Genomic DNA, 19,747 nt, shown 5'->3' on the forward strand with positions numbered 1-19,747 from the left:
GCACACTGAATTGGACAATAAATACTATTGAAATGCTATGGAAATTGTACATTGCTTATTTTTATAGATATAAAATAGTTACATATATACCAGGATGTGAGTGAGTCATAGCACAAACATGACATTCAGACCTCTGCTGGAAGGAAATTTTACAGACTGGATTGGATTTGTTACTAATGGAGGCCAATTTAGATTAAAAGAGTACTTGTTGACTTGGTCCATGGATAAATGACCCCAATGTTACTTGGCTTTCCTAAGCTGCATTTTTGTACAGCTCTATGTGAATAGGTCAGTTTACAGTAAATCGGTCATGGAAGAAATTCAGGACTTTGATTTCTGACCTCTTTCTGAACATGGGAGTCTCCTGGTTGTTGCACTTACCCTCTACATTCAATCATTTCTGATCAGGAACCTGGAACAAATAAGCACATAAGAAAAGCCAAAGAAAAGTCAGAAATCCTTATGTGTTTATTTGCTCTGGGTCAAAGACTCAAATTGCTAAAAACTGAGCCTTAGCTTGAAAGACAAAATAGCATTTTAAGAGAAACTGGTCAATAATGGCAACATTCAGGCCTGAGTTAGCGGGCTTTTGGCTTGTGTCCATGGCATCAGTTTGAGACGCTTTAGATGCATTTGAGCTGCAGTTGACCTCCTTCTGGCTTCAAAGAGGTTTTAAATTACCAATGACTTGTATGTGAATGCAAAGCCTGCTTGATGCAAACAGAAGCATGTTGACACAGGCATTTTAAAATGCACTTCCACAACACAATTGAGTTGAGACCTCTTTTATATTTGTTATGTGTTCCCATTAACACAGCATAACCTAAAAAAAAAAAAATATTTAAAAATTGCTGGTTACCTGTTTAGGTGCCTTTTACCAACTTTGCAAATTATATGATTGGCTGTGGAGGAATGTTTAACATAATTAACCCTGTCTGTACTGTTTTCACAATTCTTCATTATAATCGATAAACTAGATTTAAAAATACAATCTGTCCTAACAAAGGGGTTAAAAATGAAGAACTTGCCCTCCTGCATTATATGTTAATGAGTCATAGCTCCCTTTTTGTGGGGACAGAAACACTCTAAAGCCTGGTACACACTACAAGTTTTATTTCGTTCAACCCAGTGGGTTAAACGGAAAAAAAAGCAAAAAAACTAAAAAAACCTGACAGCTCAGGTCAGAGCAGCTGTACTAACAATCTGATGTTAGTACAGCAATCTCCCCTGCTGTGCTATTGTGTTCTGACAGGGAGGTGCCCCTCACCCCCAGCAGAACAATCCAGTCAGCGCTCTCAGCCATTGGCTGCAGTACAAATGTTACTATTGAACCAGCCGATGCCACCCGTCATTTGGCCTGTGTGTACTAGGCTTAAGGCTTTCCAGGAATTCTTAAGCCTCATACACACGATCAGACTTCCATCGGACTTTTCCGTGGATTTTTGTCCGAATGGGCGTTGGCCATGAACTTGTTCTGCATACACATGGCAGAACATTTTCAGACAACTTTCACCAAATCACGTGCTTTTTCAGCTTTTTACCGCCACCCTTTGGGCAACTTCTGCTGTTGTTGTCTGATGTTTAGCATTGGTTCTGAGCATGCGTGTTTGTACTTTGGACTTTAATCCAATGGACTTGTGTACACACGATTTGATTATCCTCCATCGGACATTTGTTGTCGAAAAGTTTGAGAGCATGCACAGCGAACATTTGTCCGTTGAAAAAGCAACAATTGTCCGATGGAGCATACAGACGGTGGGATTGTCTGATAAAGCAGGTCCGTCGGACTGTTGTTGTCGAAAAGTCCGATCGTGTGTATGGGCCTTTAGAATCAGCCATGACACCTTCTGCTTAGAAACAGCTATAAAAAAAAAAAAAAAAAAAAAGGCAAGAATATTTTCTAGAATTTTTTTTGGTTCTAGGTATGCTGTGTGAATGGGAACAAACATGGTGGGGTTTCTCAAAATTTGACTACAAAATTGGAATTACCCTTTAACCACATGCTGACTATATAACGTAAATATGTAACGGCAAGGTGGCACTGCTGCGCCGGATCACGTACCTAGTACGTGATCCAACACTTCCAGGTTGGGGGGGGGGGGCGCATTTGTGTGGCCGGCGGCCAGCTCCGGCTGTGATTATACACAGCGGGTGCCGATATGTGGGCACTGCAGACTTGATGTCCGCCAGCACCCGCCGATCATCCAGCACAGAGGCAGAATGGTGGTCTGCCTATGTAAACAAAGCAGATCACCGTTGTCAGTAGGGAAGGCATGGATCCATGCTATCCCCTAGTAAAAGCACCTCCCACACTAAAAACCGGTTAGACTTACCGGTAACTCCTTTTCCAGTGGTCTTCCAGGACAGCCCTTGAGAGATGGAGTCCCTCCCATCGTCACAGGAAATACATTGCCACAGTTCAAAAGGCAGTCCCTCAGGTCCCTGGCCAGTCATTTACCAAGTACCGAAAGGATGGAACTTTAAAAAATATAACCATAACAGGTAATAACATTAATACATCAACGTAATTCAAGGGTGGGATCGTGCTGTCCTGGAAGACCACTCGAAAAGGAGTTACCGGTTAGTCTAACTCCAGTTTTCCCCAGTCGTCTTCCAGGACAGCCCTTGAGAGGATCCCCAAGTACTCACCAGATCAGGGGGGACCACGGCTTGGAGGATTTTCCTCCCAAAAGCTGAATCCTGACTAGACATTAAGTCTAGTCGATAATGCCTTGTAAAAGGTGGAGAAGCTTGACTATGTGGCTGCTTTACATAGTTGCTCCGGGGTGGCACCAGCTCTTTCTGCCCAGGATCCCAAGAGTGCCCCGGTGGAGTGGGCTTTAACACCCCCCGGGAGAATCTCTATTTATTGTTCTATACCCCTCTGCAATAGCTAGCCTGATCCACCTAGTTATGGTGACCTTAGAAGCTTTTTGTCCCTTACGTTGTCCAGAAAAGAGGACAAAAAGTGAATCTGTAATTCTAAATGGTTTGGTTATCTTTAGGTACTCTAGGATACACTGCCTCACAGCTAGTAAATGAAATGGTTTCTCTTTTTCGTTTGAGGCGTTCTGACAGAATGAAGGGAGGACAATATCTTGCGACCTATGAAACCTAGATTCCACCTTTGGTAAGAACCCAGGGTCTGTCTTTAGGATGACTCTGTCCTCAAGAATCTGAAGGAATGGCTCTCTAATGGAGAGAGCTTGGATTTCACTAACCCTATGGGCTGAAGTGATTGCCACGAGGAGCATTAAATGTGATCAGTCTTAGAGAAGCCTCTGAGATAGGTTCAAATGGTGTCCCCAAAAAGGCCCTGAGGACGATCGATAGGTCCCAGGCTGGAGTTATGTTAACTCTGACCGGCTTGTGTCTAGTAATTGCCTTACAGAACCTAGTGATGAGGGGATCTTCCTGTAAACGTTTCTCTAGGTACACACTTTGAGGCAGCTATCCGAACCTTAATAGAACTAGGAGTTATCCAACCAGCTGTTAAACTTCCTCCAGATGTTTCTATAAATAGCTCGGTGACTGGTTTTCGGCTCTGTAGTAAGGTCTGAACCACTCTTTCTGTTAGGCCTTTACTCCTCAGAATTTCTTCCTCAGTAACCACGCTGAATGCTTCAGCATGGCTACTTGCGGATGTAAGAGAGGTCCCTGTGACAGGAGATCTTGTCTGCAGGGAAGCCTCAGAGGCGGCTGGTCTGTCAATTTAGTAAAGTTGTGAACCGTTTTTTCTGCTAGAAACTTTGCTAGAACTCTCGGGATGAGGTGAAGCGTTGGAAACACATAGGCCAAGTTGAAGGTCCAGGGGGTCTGTAAGGCATCTACCGCCAAGGGTTGATCTCCTGGGCATAGCGAGCAGAAACTGAGAACTTTTGCTTTCTCTTTGTTTGCAAATATGTCCACTTCTGGTTTCCAGTAAGCTGCTATGTGGTTGAAAACTTCTGGATGCAGAGACCACTCATGATTTGAAACTAGCTGTCGACTCAAGAAGTCTGCTCCCCCTTCAGGTGTATTGTGTATTGACCTTGTACTATGTCCTGAAACGCTATTAGAGCTCTGAGGATAGCTGTTAGTTCCTTCCAACTGAAAGAGAATTGTTCCTCCTCTGGCGTCCACCTGCCCTGGGCCTAACAAGAGTTGAGATGGGCTCCCCAACCCCAACTGCTCGCATCCGTGGTCAGTGTGGATGTGATAGGCAAGACCCAGAGTACCCCTTTGTTTAAAATTTTCCGTGTTCTTCCACCACCAGAGGGAACGTTTTACTTTGGTGGGGATCGATACGTATTCTCCCAGATCTTTGTCCTTTAACTGTTCCAACAAAAACCTCTGAAGGTCTCTGGTGGAACCTGGCCCATTGTACGGCCAGAATTGCTGCTGTCATAAGTCCTAATGCTGACATCACCTCCCTCACTGTACATTTGGTGCTGGTTTGAAGAAAGGACATCCTCTGCTTCAGATTTGATATCTTTTCTTCCGGTAAGACTATCCCTTTGATCTTTGGACAGGATCTTGTAGCCCAAATACAGAATATTCTGTGTTGGGGTTGTTTTGGACTTTTCCAAACTGATTACCCACCCCAATTGTCTCAGGCTGAGTTGTGTTAACTCTAAGTCCTGACAAAGTTGTTTCTTCCAGTGGACTATGAGGAGTATGTAGTTTAAATATGGAATGAGCGAGACTGACTGAAGTCTCAACTGAGCCAGTGCTTCTCCGAGAACCTTGGTAAAAATTCTCAGAGAGAACGACAGTCCGAAGGGAAGTGCTCTGCACTGAAAGTGATAAACTTTGGCGTCTATCTGAATTGCCATACGAAGAAATTTCTGGCATTCCTTCCTTATTGGGATATGCAGATAGGCATCCCTTAAATCCAGGGTAGCCATAAAAACCTCTTTTTGGAATCTTCTCCAAAAAGAGATGTTTATGGCTACCCTGGATTTAAGGGATGCCTATCTGCATATCCCAATAAGGAAGGAATGCCAGAAATTTCTTCGTATGGCGATGTATCAGATGTATGGCGTATGTATCGGACGGAGAGGTTCGGGGGTCGGAGGTTCATGATTAATCTGAACTTCCCTGACGGTTGTTTTTTTACCACAAAGACATGCGAGTATAAACCGTCCCCCTGTTCCTGAATAGGGACTGGTGTCAATACCTCTTGATCCACCATCTCCCCTATTGGTAATGGTAAGGCCCTGGCCTTTTCTGAGTGTCTTGGAGATTTTGTCACTAGAAATTTTTAGGGTGGGTAGCTGTGAAATTCCAGCGCATAACCTCTTTTTATTATGTTTAAAAAAACTTGTTTGAGGTTATCTTTTCCTACTGTGGGAGAAAATTTTTTAGTCTTCCTCCCACTGGGACCCTGATGTCACTGGGGTTTGGGGTTATGACTGGGGCGGTTAAAAAGTATACCCCCTTTTCCTTTCCCTTTTTGCCCTGTCCAGTGTTTTTTGGGTTTGACGTCCTTCTCTGTTTTTGAGGGTTCCTTTGAAGGACGAAAAAACTTCCTTTAAAAGTCTTTTTTAGTGGGGAAAGTTTTCTTTTTATCCGCCGTTATTGCTAAGGCGGTATCTAATTCAGAGCCGATGACTAAGTCTCCAGTAAAGGGGACACTGCACAGGCGTGTTTTGGACACCGTGTCTCCCCCCCAAGTTTTCATCAAGACTGACCTTCTGGCTGCGACAGAAAGTGCCGCAGTCTTAGTCACAAATTTTACGTAATCAGTTGAAGCATCAGAAATGAAACTTGTCGCCTTGAAAAGCATAGGGAAGGTTTTTAAGAGCTCCCCTCTATGAGTGCCTGCCCGTAGGTGTTCTTGTGGTTGTGACAACCAGAACTCCAGATTTCTAGCTACACAAGAAGTGGCTAGAGCTGGCTTCAGGCCTGCCATTGATGTATCCCAGGCCCTTTTTAAGACTACGTTTGTTTTCCTGTCCATTGGGTCCTTTAAATGACCCATATCCTCGAAGGCCAGGACAGACTGTTTCAACACCTTGGATAGTGGGGCTAGTATTGAATTTTATTCCAGACCGCCTGTGGGTTCTCGTCAAAGGGGAATCTTTCCAAGTCTTTGGAAAGAAGACTTTCTTATCCAGCTCGGCCCACTCCTTACAGACAAGGTCAGAAAGTACGCTATGTATAGGGAATACTTTTGCCTTCTTTTTTCCCAGGGCCTCATACATCTTATCATGCCTGGACAACTGAACTCCTTCCTCATCAATTTCCAGTGTGTCATAAATAGCGCTCAACAGCTCGTCTACTTCCTCAAGGGACAGCTTGTATTTTGCGGCTTTGTTAGCTACAGCCTGATCCTCATCCTGGTCTGAGTCAGAGAAACCAGGGCCAACTAACGCAGGCTATGCTCCCTGACTCTACGGGGCTCCCCAGAGCTGGGTGTTGTAAGGCCTGGTGAAGAGGGAATCGCAGCTGCTCTACTGGTGGAAGCAGACGTGTTTACATCTGTGATTAACCCCCTGAGAGATTTAAAGTTGACGCCATCTCATCTTTAAAGGAGCTAAGGAATTTAGCCAAAGGAGAGTCTGCCTCTGATTTTAGTAAGCCTGCAATACACTGCCTGCATAAAGCTTTGCTAGAGCCTTAGGATAACTTGTTCCCACAGTTAGGGCACTTTTTGCAGCCTGACTTGTCTTCCTTTGGAGCCTGTAAATAAAGAACAGATGATCTTAGCATCAAACCTTTACCCTCTTTAAACACCCATGCTGCAACCACCAAACTGCATATTCCTGGGACAGTGAGGTATCCACCACCATGGAGTACTACTAGTCCCAGCCTTACAACTACCAACATGTAAAAAACCTCAGTACAGGGCTTGCCCAGCAGCCTACCTGGGTTTGGCTGGTGCCTGCATCCGCCAGAGTGTCCTGGGGATTTACCTCCATGGTCCCCCCTTCCTGCTCCGGATCCCGCTGCTAGTCCGGTATTGCTGGATGCTGGTCGGGATTACTAGGCCCAGCCTGGGCTTTCCCCTTCCTCCTTGTGCCCTTGGAGACCCGGAACCGGAAGTCGCTGCGCACAGTGATGACGCGGTTCCGCCGGAAATGACGCAAACGGTGTCTCCGGCCCCCATTGTGATCGCAGCAAGGAGCTGAGATGGATGAATCCACCTACACAGCTCCTGGGGGAACCTGCATCACCCTGCCACTGGCACACCTCCGCACTGGAAGGAGGGGGGGTAACGGGTCTGCTCCTATTATGCTGGACAGTACCCCAGCCCTAAAACAAAAAGGTAAGAACTTCACTGGAGCCGACGGATAGGACCCAGTCCCCCTGTGCAGTCTCCACTCCCTTCAGGCAGCCCCTGAGAGATGAAGTCCCTCTCCTGGTTCCTAGCAACATGTTCCTCCAAAGGAAGAAACACAAATGACCGGCCAGGGACCTGAGGGACCACCTTTTGAACTGTGGCAATGTGTTTCCTTTGGCGATGGGAGGGACTCCATTTCTCAAGAGCTGTCCTGGAAGACGACTGGGGAAAAAACACTGGCTAGGTACACAGTTAACTCATTGATCGCCTCTGATGTTAACCCCTTCCCAGCCAGTGTCATTAGTGCAGTGACAGTGCATATTTTTAGCACTGATCACTGTATTAGTGTCACTGGTCCCCAAAAAGTGTCAAAATCCCATAGTTTGTAGACGCTATAACTTTTGCGCAATTACGCTCATTGGAATTTTTGTTTACCAAAAATATGTAGCAGAATACATACTGGCCTAAATTGATGAAGAAATTAGATTTTTTACATTTTTTATTGGATGTGTTTTACAGCAGAAAGGAAAAATATTGGGGTTTTTTTGTTTGTTTTTTTTATAAAATTGTCAGCCTTTTTTGTTTATAGCACAAAAAATAAAACCCGCAGAGGTGATCAAATACCACCAAAAGAAAGCTCTATATGTGGGGGGAAAAAAAAGGGCCGCGCAATTGTCAGTTAAAGTAACGCAGTGCCGTATCACAAAAAGTGGCCTGGTCATGAAGGGGGGGGGGGGGGTAAACCTTTCCAGAGGTCAAGTGGTTAAGTTTTATTTAAAAGCCTAAATGGCAATAGGTACACAATGAGTGCTTACCTGAAATCAATGTCTAATAACAGACTCTTTACCTTCAGCTTGGAGCCTTCACAAGCCTGATGTCTGATCCATTCATGTAATCTAGAAAGTCAGAACAATAGTTATTTTAAGTTGCTAGTTTTCACTCCAGAACACAGCGAAATTAAAGAAAGCTAAATAATTGACCCAACATCTAGTTAAAAGGCTAGTACTCAAACTATCATGGCTGCACCAACTGCTTTATACTCAAGACTGCATGCATTAGATTGTGCAATTTATAGCTTTGGTGTACCATGAGTAATATCTTCAATTTCCCATGATACACCTTCGAATGTCATATATCAGCACTGTATGTAGTAAAAAACATCAATCCTCATGCTTCACATAATGTGTATGGAAAGTTTTACATTTTTGGCTCACCGTCCATTGTTATTTTAATGGTCAACCAGATGTGACTGCTTTTTAAACACATCCACTTGTTCATAAATTTAAAGAGATTATCCCTTACTAGTTAAAATGTTTATATTTCTATTAATTCTCCTTCACAGTCACCACATACTGCCTTGAGCAGCTGCCTTCTAATGATGGGAAGATTAACAGCAGCGGCTGCTACTGAAAAGTTGCACTGCGCACCTGCCCCCTTCTGCCCTCATTGCCAATTACAGAACTTATAGTATATTATTAATATACCAATCTCTGTGAATGGAGGAGGACCAGATGAATGACAAAAAGTCCACCGCCAATTCACAGAATACAATACATTGTAGGACAATAATAACAATAATTCTGTGAATGGTGGAGAAAGCAGAAGGGGGAGGGGGAGGACTGTTGCTTTCCTCATGTGGCTGCTACTGAGAAAAGTGATGCCACTCACCCACCTCCATTTGATTTCTCCACCATTCACAGAATTCCTACTATTATTGTACCAAGGTTTTTTTTTTACCTTAATGCATTCAGGTTTTTTACCCTAATGCATTAAGGTAAAAAAAAAAAAAAAAAACTTTGAACTTTTAAAATCACTTTAATACTGCTTTAAAGAGGAGTTCCGCCCATTTAAAAGACAGTAACTACAAAAAAAAAAAAAAAAAAAAGATATCAGACAATAACCTGTCCCTCAGTCCAGTGATGCGGGCGCACAAAACCCCGCTCCTCTCCCCCTCCTCTCTGCAGCGACGGCATTCAAGCTGTGGGTGCCCGGGCGTGGCTTTACAGATGATCATGCACTGTGTATGCACGAGCCGTGCTGTGCGCTGTGAATGGCCGGGCAATTTTCTGGGACCTGTGACGTGTCCCAGAAAATTGCAGGGAGGGAGGGGGGGGAGAGGTGAACTTCCTTCCGGCGCCAGGGGAGCAAGTGGGAGCTGCCAGGGGAGCAAGTGTGCCTGCAAAAACTGGGTACCCGAAGTTCCATTCTTGAGCTGAACTCCGCTTTAAGACCCCTTTTACACTGAGGCAGTTTTCAGGCGCTTTAAGGCTAAAGATAGCCTCTAAATAGTGCCCGAAAACCGTCTCCCATTTATTTCACTGACTTTTCACACTGCGGCGGTGCGCTTGCAGGACGTTAGGAAAAGTCCTGTAAGCAGCATCTTTGGGGCAGTTTGGGAGCGCTGTATTTAGCGCTCCCAAAACGCCCTGCCCACAGCACCTGAAAAGTGCTTCGGAAGCGCCGCAACGCGAGCATTTTTAACCCCTACTTTGGGGTTAAAAGCACCCTGCTAGCGGCCGAAAAGCACCACTTAAACGATCTGCGATTTAGCACTAACGCGGCCCCCCAGTGTGAAAAGGGTCTAAGTAAATATAAAATATTGAAAATTGTGTATGGTTATCCGCAGCACTTAAGACACAAAAAAAATATTCAAAATCATTTTCTCTTTATGATTAACATAAATTTTAGGTTTGCTCTACAGAGACTTTTGTTGCACAAAAAAAGTGAAAGTTAAATGACATCCATTTTCACATGGATTGTCAGGGCGTCTGTCTTGGCCGTACCTTGGGGTACCCACACACAGAACCCGTCTGTAGCCCAGGCTGATGATGGTGTCCAGCAGGAAGGAGCAGCTTCTGTCTGTGAATAGGTATTGTGCATTGCTCTTCTTGTTCACCAGTGGATGCAGGAGCTGACTGGGTCTCCTCAATTGGGATACAGAAATATCACCAACAATATGATGACCTGAATGTCCCTCCCACTCATTCTGCAACAAGAGCTGCTGACAGTCTTGACAAAATTTCCTTTTTGCCAGAGGAAGCCCGATGAATTCTTGAAACCTTGTGTGAATAGAAAACAAGAGACACATTGAACTAGCCATCTAGAAAACTAATCTTAGAAAGTATTATTTTACTGAAAGGGTAGTTGATGCTTGGAATAAACTACCAGCAGAGGTAGTGAGACAGTCAACAGTAAATGGCTTCAGACATGCTTGGGACAAACATAGATCTATATAGTCAAACAATAAGGTTAAATGAAAAAAAAAATAAAAAAAAAATTGATTAGACTCAATGGACGGCTCGGCCTTTTTCTGCCGTCACATTTCTATGTTTCTAGGTAATGCAGCAACCATGTGGGGTTTTTTTTGTTTTTTTTAATGCCATTCCTATGTTATTCCCAGGGATAAACTGTCTGCCTACAGAGTGGCAGTACATACAATTAGGGTGGCGTTTCAGGAACGAACACTGCCAATGCTCACCCCCTACAACTTTAATATAAATGTTAAAAATATAACAGCCGCATTCCAATCTTCGCTCTTCTTGCTGTATTTATTGAGATGTCAGCAAGGTCACTGCATACATCTTTTCTCCACCAAGAAAAAACAACCTTCCTTGATGATTTTCACTGCACTGGGCCACTCACGGATAAGGAGCCAAACATCTGTGCCTGGACAACTGATCCGCATACCTGTTCTGGGGTAATGATTCATTATGGTTCCTTTAAAGAGTATGTAAACCCAACATTTCATATTCCTGATACGTGCCTGCTGGACCATGTACTTGTATGAAAAACTACCCTGTTCTCTTTGTATTGCTTCCTTTATGTGAAATCCCTGGTGTTCCTGCCAGTCCCTCTGCTTTCCTATTAAAAACTGACCACACTAACCAAGACGACACATCGTGGTCACCTTTCTAGCTATGCTGGGAACTCAGCCTGCTCTCCTCCAATGATCAGACTTGTCCTTACACGCACACACACATTGTGTTTCACTGGGAAGCTAGGTGTACACAAATGTTTTGCCTTTCATTTTTTTTTTTTTTTTAATGGAATGAGATGTTTTATAGGGAAAGTTTACATATACTTTAAGGTTCTCTTTATAAAAAAAAAAAAAAAAAATGTAATTAACCATGTGTGGTGTATTTGGCAACATATCATTACCATGCATTATAATGGTAAAAAAAGGAGATAAAACACTGATTATATATATGACAGGAGATAGAAGTGTCTCCATTTAGGAAGGTACCTTATCATGTACTGGTCATGGGACATAGGAGGCTGACAGCTACTGTTATATTCTTCTCTAGCCTCCCGTTTGGCTTCTGAAACCTATTCAAAAATAACAAGGAGAACTGTTGAGTATACATATTTTTTACTGAATATCCTCAATATTAAGCATTTTGCCAAGAACATGCTGGCTTGTTTTGTTTTTTTTACAATTAAAATAATAAAACATTTATACTTACGTGCTCTGTGCAATGGTATTGCACAGAGCAGCCCTGATCATCCTCTTCTGGGGCCCTCGGCTGGCACTCTTGGCTCCTACTTTTCTCTGTACAGCACCATAGGATGCAGTTTCCTATGAGGGCACATGATCGGGCTCACTCCCAAGCTGGGCTGTGTCTATAGACACAAACAGCATGACTCAGCCCCCCTTCCCTTTCCCTCACAGGATTTGATTAACAACAGCGGGAGCCAATAGCCCCCGCTGCTGTCTCTCTCTAACAAGCACAATTCTCCCAGCAGGCTTACCAGCCAGCAAACAAACCAAAACAGAATTGACCCTGGCTAACAATTCACGTTAAAAACAAGGGGTTCCATTTACACACATTTGCAAATATATCAGTAAGCCGCAATGTCCATGTCAAGGCACCTCTGTGCACTGCAGCCCTAACTATAGAGTCTCTCAAGATGGAGCACATAGCAGTGGATGGATTAAGGGCTGGTTGGCCTGTAGGGCGCCCACCCCTTCTTAAAGGCACATGGATGCACTGGGAAATTTGTGTTGGTTAGAGATGTGCATTTCCCTTCAATGTGCACCTTACTGCAAAGGCCAGAATTTAATGTGGGGATGCACTGGATGCCCTCAGCTGCCATTGTGCTATTGTTGGGTGTCCCTTGTGTCCCTGTGCCTTTAAGAAGGGATGGGCTTCCTACAGGTCAACCTGCCCTTAATCTATACACTGCTATATGTGCTCTCAAGTGGGAGACTCCAAAAATGATAGAGTTGTGCCCCGTTGTGTGATTTCCACAGAAAACAAATCAGGGAGCTGTACAGTGCTATGCCCCGTACACACGATAGAATTTTCTGACAACAAATATTCGTTGGGAGCTTGTTGTCAGAAATTCCGACCATGTGTAGGCTCCATCGGACATTTTCTGTCAGAATTGCCGACAAACAAAATTTGAGATCTGGATCTCAAATTTTCCAACAACAAAATCCGTTTGAAATTCCGACCGTGTGTACACAATTCAGACGCACAAAATTCCAAGCATGCTCGGAATCAAGCAGAAGAGCCGCACTGGCTATTGAACTTCATTTTTCTCGGCTCGTCGTGCGTGTTGTACGTCACCACATTCTTGACGTTTGGAATTTCCGACAAGATTTGGGCAGAGGGTGAGGCAGACTGGATGGATGATACGGACCCCTTGGCAATCCCAGTCCCACCCTCAGATGAGGAGGCCACAGGCTCAGGCTCCCAGGTAGGAGAGCCATCACTGTCTCAAATCATGGCGACCATTAAAAGCTGCCATGCGTCCCTGTCGACCCAAATAGAAACCATTCGGGTGGACTTTGCCCTGCTAAAGGATGATTTTCATAAAGTTAGGAACCGGATCACCACAGCCAAACACCGCATTAGTGCGGTTGAGGATGATTTGACCCTGCTCGTGGTGACGGTCCGGAGAGGGGGCGGCGGACCACAAGTCCTGGGAATCCAAGCTCCGAGATATTGAAGATAGACTTCGCCGGAACAACCTGCGGTTCCTGGGATTCCTGGAGGGCAAACAGCCGGAGGAATTCTTAATGACCTGGATCAAACAAACCTTTGGAGCCGATTTCTTTTCCCACTTGTTTGCTATTGAGAGGGCGCATCGGGTGCCCCTGAGAGCCCTGCCGCCAGGTCGGTTTCCCAGACCCATGCTGGCCCATTTCCTATACTTCAGGGACAAATAAACTATCTTTCATAAAGCTCGCAATATGCCGGAATTACTCTACAATAATAATCGCATAACTATTTTCCCACATTTTTCAGCAGCTACGCAGAAGCAGAGAGCAGCGTTCCAGAGTGTGAAGCAACATCTGCATGAGCGTAGCCTACCATACAGTATGCTATATCCATAAGGGAAAAGTGCAATTCTTTACCTCTCCTAAGGAAGCTAACAGATGTATGTAAGAGGCCTTAACTCCAGAATTAAAAGGGCATTAGTCTTTACCTATATTCAGAAGCGTAAACCTCATGTAAATTTTCCTATAGGAAACACATCTAGTAGGCTCAAAACTATGGCTCTTCAGAGGGAGTTTGTAAAATATGCATTTCATTCAACTTACTCTAATTATGCAAGAGGAGTCCTAGTAACAAAATCCTTACTATGCACCCTGGAAGAGGTTGTAACGGACCCCTTTGGAAGGTTTGCAATAGTGATCCTCATCATAGAGAATACTCCCCATACATTTGTGCCGATTTACGTACCACCGCCATTCACAACTGCATTGTGGGATACAGTGATGGCAAAGGTGCTCCAGGTGGCAAAAGGCCCAATTATCATGGCGGGGGATCTAAATGCGGTACTATCCCAAAATATGGATAGATTCCAGAGGGTCTCTAAATGTGCCCCACCATTGGCCGCATGTGCGGAACAGTATGGTCTGGTGGAGGTGTGGCGCTGGAAGAACACTGATGCGAGAGAGTATTCAAATTTCTTCTCCTCTTATAACACCTTATCCAGACTAGATATGTGTTTTGTGACTGGGGAGGTGTTGCCAAGGGTGACTGATGTACAATATCTCCCAAGGGCCATTTCGGACCACTCCCCCGTTATTTTACATGAACATGGGCCAGTCCCAAGGTTATACGCTGTGGAGACTGAGCCCATTATGGTTAAAGGAGGAGTGTTTTGAGAGGTCAACAGCCACTGATATAACAAACTTCTAGTCAGAAAACAAAAGGGGGAGGTTTCCCTTGGTACAACCTGGGATGCTTTTAAAGTCACTCTCCGAGGATCCACTCCGGGGTTAATTAAAAAACTCAGGTCTGATAGAGAATGGAAGGTTAAAGAATGTGAGCAGGTCGCTATAGAATCTGAAGTAGAATATATTAGTAATCCTACCTCTACTAACCTTGGGGTCTGGAGGGATAAGGCCCCCCAACTGGTGGAAAAGACTCAAAAAAAAGTTGCTGTACCAGTCGCAACGTATCTTCGAGTTTGATGATAAGAACAGGAAATTAGCATATTTGTCCCACTCACAGCAAGTATCAGCCTCTATTCCCCGAATTTATAATGAACAACGTACTCTTTGCACCAAACACGGAGATATAGCCAATGCTTTTGTTGAATTTTATTCAGATCTGTATGCATCTAGGGTGGATTACGCAGAGGAGGAGGTCTGTCAATTTCTGACAATCCCTCTCCGGGAACTGCCCAGGGATGTGGCTGAGGATTTGGACCTCCCTTTTAGCACCAACGAAATTATGTCCGCAATGCTTTCTCTGAACACAAATAAAACCCCCGGTCTAGATGGATACCCAGCTGAGTGGTACAGTACCTATAAGGAGTTTTTGGCACCAAAACTATTGGAGGTATATAGTGATGCACTGGAGAGAGGGGTGCTCCCAGATTCTCTGAGGGAGGCACCGACTGTACCGATTCCCAAGCCCCACAAACACCATGACTACTGCAAATCATATAGGCCCATATCATTAATTAATGTGAATGCAAACATTTTAGCTACAATTCTATCCAAACGATTAAACAAGGTGATAGTGTCTATTATTAATTCAGATCAGACGGGTCTCATCCCAATGAGATCTACAGCTATAAATTTGAGGAGACTTTTCACAGTGTTACAATCTGAAGGTCCTACCCCGGATACTCGAGTTGTAGTGTCATTGGAAACCCATAAGGCGTTTGACTCTATCGAATGGCCCTATTTATGAGCAGTTCTTGAACGGTTTGGCTTTAAACCCAAATTCATAGCTTGGGTGAAATTATTATATACTAAACCCCTAGCACAGTTGAGGGTTAATACTGTAACAGATACCTTTGAAATAGCTAGGGACACTCTGCAGGGGTGCCTATTGTCGCCCTGTTGTTTGCCCTGGCTATAGAGCCATTGGCAGCACAGTTGAGGGAGGATGGGGAGGTGAAGGGCTGCTGGATAAAGACTAAGGAAGAAAAGACCTCTTTGTATGCCGATTATATGCTTCTATACCTGGTGGAGGCAGCGGGCTCTTCGGCTACTGCTTTGAGTAGAATCACAATATTTGGAAGGTACTAGGGGTTTAAAGTTAATTGGGAAAAATATGTTAATATTATATATATATATATATATATATATATATATATATATATATATATATATATATATAAAAAATCTACGTTCTCTTATGGTCTGAAGGATAACTTGCAGACTTGGTCTAAGCTACCCCTCAACCTCCTGGGCCGAATAAACATATTTAAGATGATATACCTCTCTAGGTTTCTATATTTGTTATGTCATGCACCACACCATGTCCCAATAAAACTATTCATGGAAATTAACATCTTACTATCCTCACTCCTCTGGGGCCCTAGACCACCTAGAGTATCCCTAGACACAGTGTTTTTTCCAGTCCAGGCTGGTGGGCTGGCTCTGACAAACTTACAATGCTATTACTTGGCAGCACAGCTAATGCATATCCATTGGTGTTTTTTTCCTCAGATGGATGTAGCTTTGGTGGAGACTCAAGCTGCCCTGATGCACTCGTTTGAAGCACTTACTAATGCACTGTACAGAAAATAAGATTTTTTATAACCGCTTACCTGTAAAATCCTTTTCTTTCGATGGACATCACGGGATACAGAGCCACAGTAATAACTGATGGGTTATGTAGGTACCTTTAGGTATTGGACACTGGTCACACCCTAATCAGGAAGTTCAACACCCTATATAATCCCTCCCCTTCCAGGGATACCTCTGTTTTGTAGCAAAGCAATATAAGTGTATTAGAAGAGGGACGGGACCTCTGTGTCCCGTGATGTCCATCGAAAGAAAAGGATTTTACAGGTAAGCTGTTATAAAAAATCCTATTTTCTTTCTCGGACATCACGGGACACAGAGCCACAGTAATAACTGATGGGATGTCCCAAAGCAATGCCAACTGAGGGGGGGAAAATCACAACCAAGTAGGGTGCAATCAGACCTGAGGACCCTGTACCGCTGTCTGCAGCACACTACGCCCAAAGGCGATATCCTCATGCCTTCTCACATCCACCTGATAAAATCTGGTGAATGTATAGACTGAAGACCAGGTTGCAGCCTTGCAGATCTGAGCCATAGAGGCCTGGTGATGCACTTCCCAAGAAGCACTAATAGCCCTTGTGGAATGTGCCTTGATCTGAAACGGAGGAATCTTCTGTTTCAAACCGTAAGCATTGAATAATCAATTGTCTAATCCATTTAGAAATGGTAGCTTTTGACGCTGCCTGTCCTCTACTGGGACCCTCTGGCAGCAAGAACAAAACATCCGTTTTGCGAATTTGAGCAGTTGCTCTTGACTGCTCTTACTACATCCAAAGAATGTAGTAACCTCTCTTCCGAAGAACAGGGATCTGGAAAAAAGTAAGGCAGAACAATGTCTTGATTTAGATCCAATCTGAATCTGAAACCACCTTCGGTAAAAAAAACTAGGATGAGGGCGCAATACCACTCTATCCTTGTGTATAATCAAATAAGGCTGTTTACAGGAAAGAGCTGCCAATTCTGATACTCTTCTAGCAGAAGAGATGGCTACCAGAAAAATTAGTTTCCTTGTCAGCAAGACCAAAGGAATCTGACGTATTGGTTCAAAAGGTTGTTTCTGTAACACTGACAGAACCAAGTTCAAGTCCCAGGGGTTCAGAGGTGCCTTAACCAGAGGATTAAGACGCATCACTCCCTGCATAAAGTTTCGGACCAAAGAATGCGAAGCAAGTGGCCGTTAAAACAATACTGATAAAGCCGAGACCTGGCCCTTGATGGTACTCAAGGCCAGCTTCATCTCTAATCCTAATTGTAGAAAATCAAGAATTCTACCTATGACATATTTTCTGGGATGCCAACCCCTGGATTCACACCAGGATACATAAGCTTTCCAGACTCTATGATAAATCATTCTGGAAGCTGGCTTCCTTGCATTGATCAAGGTAGATATGACAGGACCTGAAAGCCCACGACTCTTCAGAACGTGGGTCTCAATAGCCAAACTGTCAAATTTAGCGTTTGTAAGGCAGGATGGAACACTGGACCTTGAGATAACAGGTCTGGGCATAGCGGTAGGGTCCACGGGGAACCCACCGTCATCCTTACTATTTCTGCATACCAAGTCCTTTTGGGCCAAGCGGGGGCCACCAGAAGTACCGACTTCCTTTCCTGCCTGCTCCTGCGAAGGAGTCGTGGCAGTAGCAGAATAGACGGGAATGCATAAATCAGTGAGAACCGATGCCACGGAATCACCAACGCATCTGTCCCGCATGCAAGAGGATCCCTCGTCCTTGCCACAAATCTATCTTTTTGTTGAATCGGGATGCAAAGAGATCTACATCTGGGACCCCCCTATCTTTGACATATGGCCAAAAAGACGTTGGGATGCAGAGACCATTCCCCTGGGAGTAACTGCTGGCGACTTAGATAGTCCACCTGCCAGTTCTCTATCCCTGGAATGAAAACTGCTGATATGCATGGCACATGCATCTCTGCCCAGACTAAGATCTGGTTCACCTCCTTTTGAGCAGCTCGGCTACGGGTGCCTCCCTGATGATTGACATAAGCCACTGCTGTGGCATTGTCAGACTGGATCCTGACCGTGCAACCCTGTAGCCTGATAGTCCAGGCTCTTAGGGCTAGGTATACCACCTGCATCTCCAGAATGTTGATGGGTAAGGTCCTCTCGGTCTTGGACCATAGCCCCTGGATAGTAGACTGTTCCAGAACTGCTCCCCAACCTGACAGACTGGCATCTGTTGTTACCACCGTCCAGGTAACCGGTAGAAAGGATTTCCCCTTCTGCAGGTTTTCGGGTATGAGCCACCAATTGAGGTTCTGACACACCGCATGTGACAGGTGCATCGGAAAGTCTAATGCCTGAACCTTCTTGTTCCAGGCTGACAGAATACTGTGTTGCAGTAGTCTTGAATGGAACTGAGCATAGGAAACGGCTTCGAATGAAGACACCATCTTTCATAGCAGCCTCATACAAAGGCGGACAGAAGGACCCTTCTTGGTCCCGATTGTCAGAATCAGCTACCTTAAAGCAGTGATCTTTGCCTGAGGAAGAAATACTTTCTCCTGGCTTGTATGTATGATCAGACCCAAATACTCCAATCTTCTTACTGGTTTTAGAAAAGATTTTTCTAGGTTGAGGATCCAACCTAGATGTTCCAGAGACTTGACAATGGTCCTCAAGTTCCCGTTCCGGTCTATCAAGAGCAGGTCGTCTAGGTATGATATGACAGTTATACCCTGAGCCCTTAATCTGGCCAGAGGAGGGGCCAAGACCTTTGTGAACACTCGAGGTGCAGTGGCTATCCCGAAAGGCAGAGCCACGAACTGGAAATGGTGCCCTCCTTTCTCGAAGCGTAGAAACTTTTGATGAGCCCGGAAAAATGGGCACATGTAGATATGCATCTCTGATGTCTATCGATGCCAAAAATTCTCCTCCCTGCAGGATGGAGACTACTGTCCGAATTGATTCCATGCGGAAGGACTGAATCCTTAGGAATCGATTCAGATCCCTTAAATCCAGAATGGATCTGACATCCCCATTTGGTTTTTGGACCGTAAAAAGGTTGGAATAGAAGCCCAATCCTTGATCCTTTGTGGGAACCACCATAATGACCTCTTGCGACAAAAGTCGCTCTAACGCTAGAAGGAGCGACTGCTTCTTCTCCGGGTCTCTGGGAACACTTGACCTGAGGAAACGAGGAGAGGGAAATTCTTGGAACTCCAGCTTGTACCCTAAGGTTACCGTGGAGATTAACCATCTGTCCTGGAAGTCCTCCTGCCAGAGCTTTGAGAACTGTAGCAGTCTTCCCCCCACTCGTGCGAGCGGGGGCGCCCCTTCATGAAGAGGTCTTAGTGTCTTGTCTAGAAGACTTCTTCCCCCAGGACTTCTTTCCTGGGGTTGACTCTTGTTTCTTGCCCCAGATGGAGGAGGCTGTCGTGACTGCCTGGAGGCTGAAGCCCCTGGCGCTGGGGAAAGAGTCCGTTTGAAAGAGGGATGCTTACTCTTCTTAACAGGTAAGAGAGTG

The 19,747-nt window shown here is 44.7% G+C and overlaps 1 protein-coding gene across 2 annotated transcripts in view; it reads right to left on the minus strand.

Annotated features, from left to right (window-relative positions):
* Window positions 1-19,747, minus strand: part of ZCCHC4 (zinc finger CCHC-type containing 4) — a 73,283-nt gene that overhangs the window by 38,671 nt on the left and 14,865 nt on the right. For both annotated transcript variants that reach the window (XR_012237056.1, XM_073609169.1), the window contains exons 3-5: window positions 11,508-11,590; window positions 10,048-10,323; window positions 8,080-8,160 (exon numbers count right to left, since the gene is read on the minus strand). Coding sequence is in view for 1 of the 2 variants with exons in the window: in XM_073609169.1 (XP_073465270.1) it covers window positions 8,080-8,160; window positions 10,048-10,323; window positions 11,508-11,590 (440 nt within the window). In the remaining variant the exon portion in view is untranslated. The remainder of the gene's footprint in view (window positions 1-8,079; window positions 8,161-10,047; window positions 10,324-11,507; window positions 11,591-19,747) is intronic.

The sequence above is a fragment of the Aquarana catesbeiana genome, linkage group LG01 (genome assembly GCF_042186555.1).
Source record: "Aquarana catesbeiana isolate 2022-GZ linkage group LG01, ASM4218655v1, whole genome shotgun sequence".
Taxonomy (NCBI): Eukaryota; Metazoa; Chordata; class Amphibia; order Anura; family Ranidae; genus Aquarana; species Aquarana catesbeiana.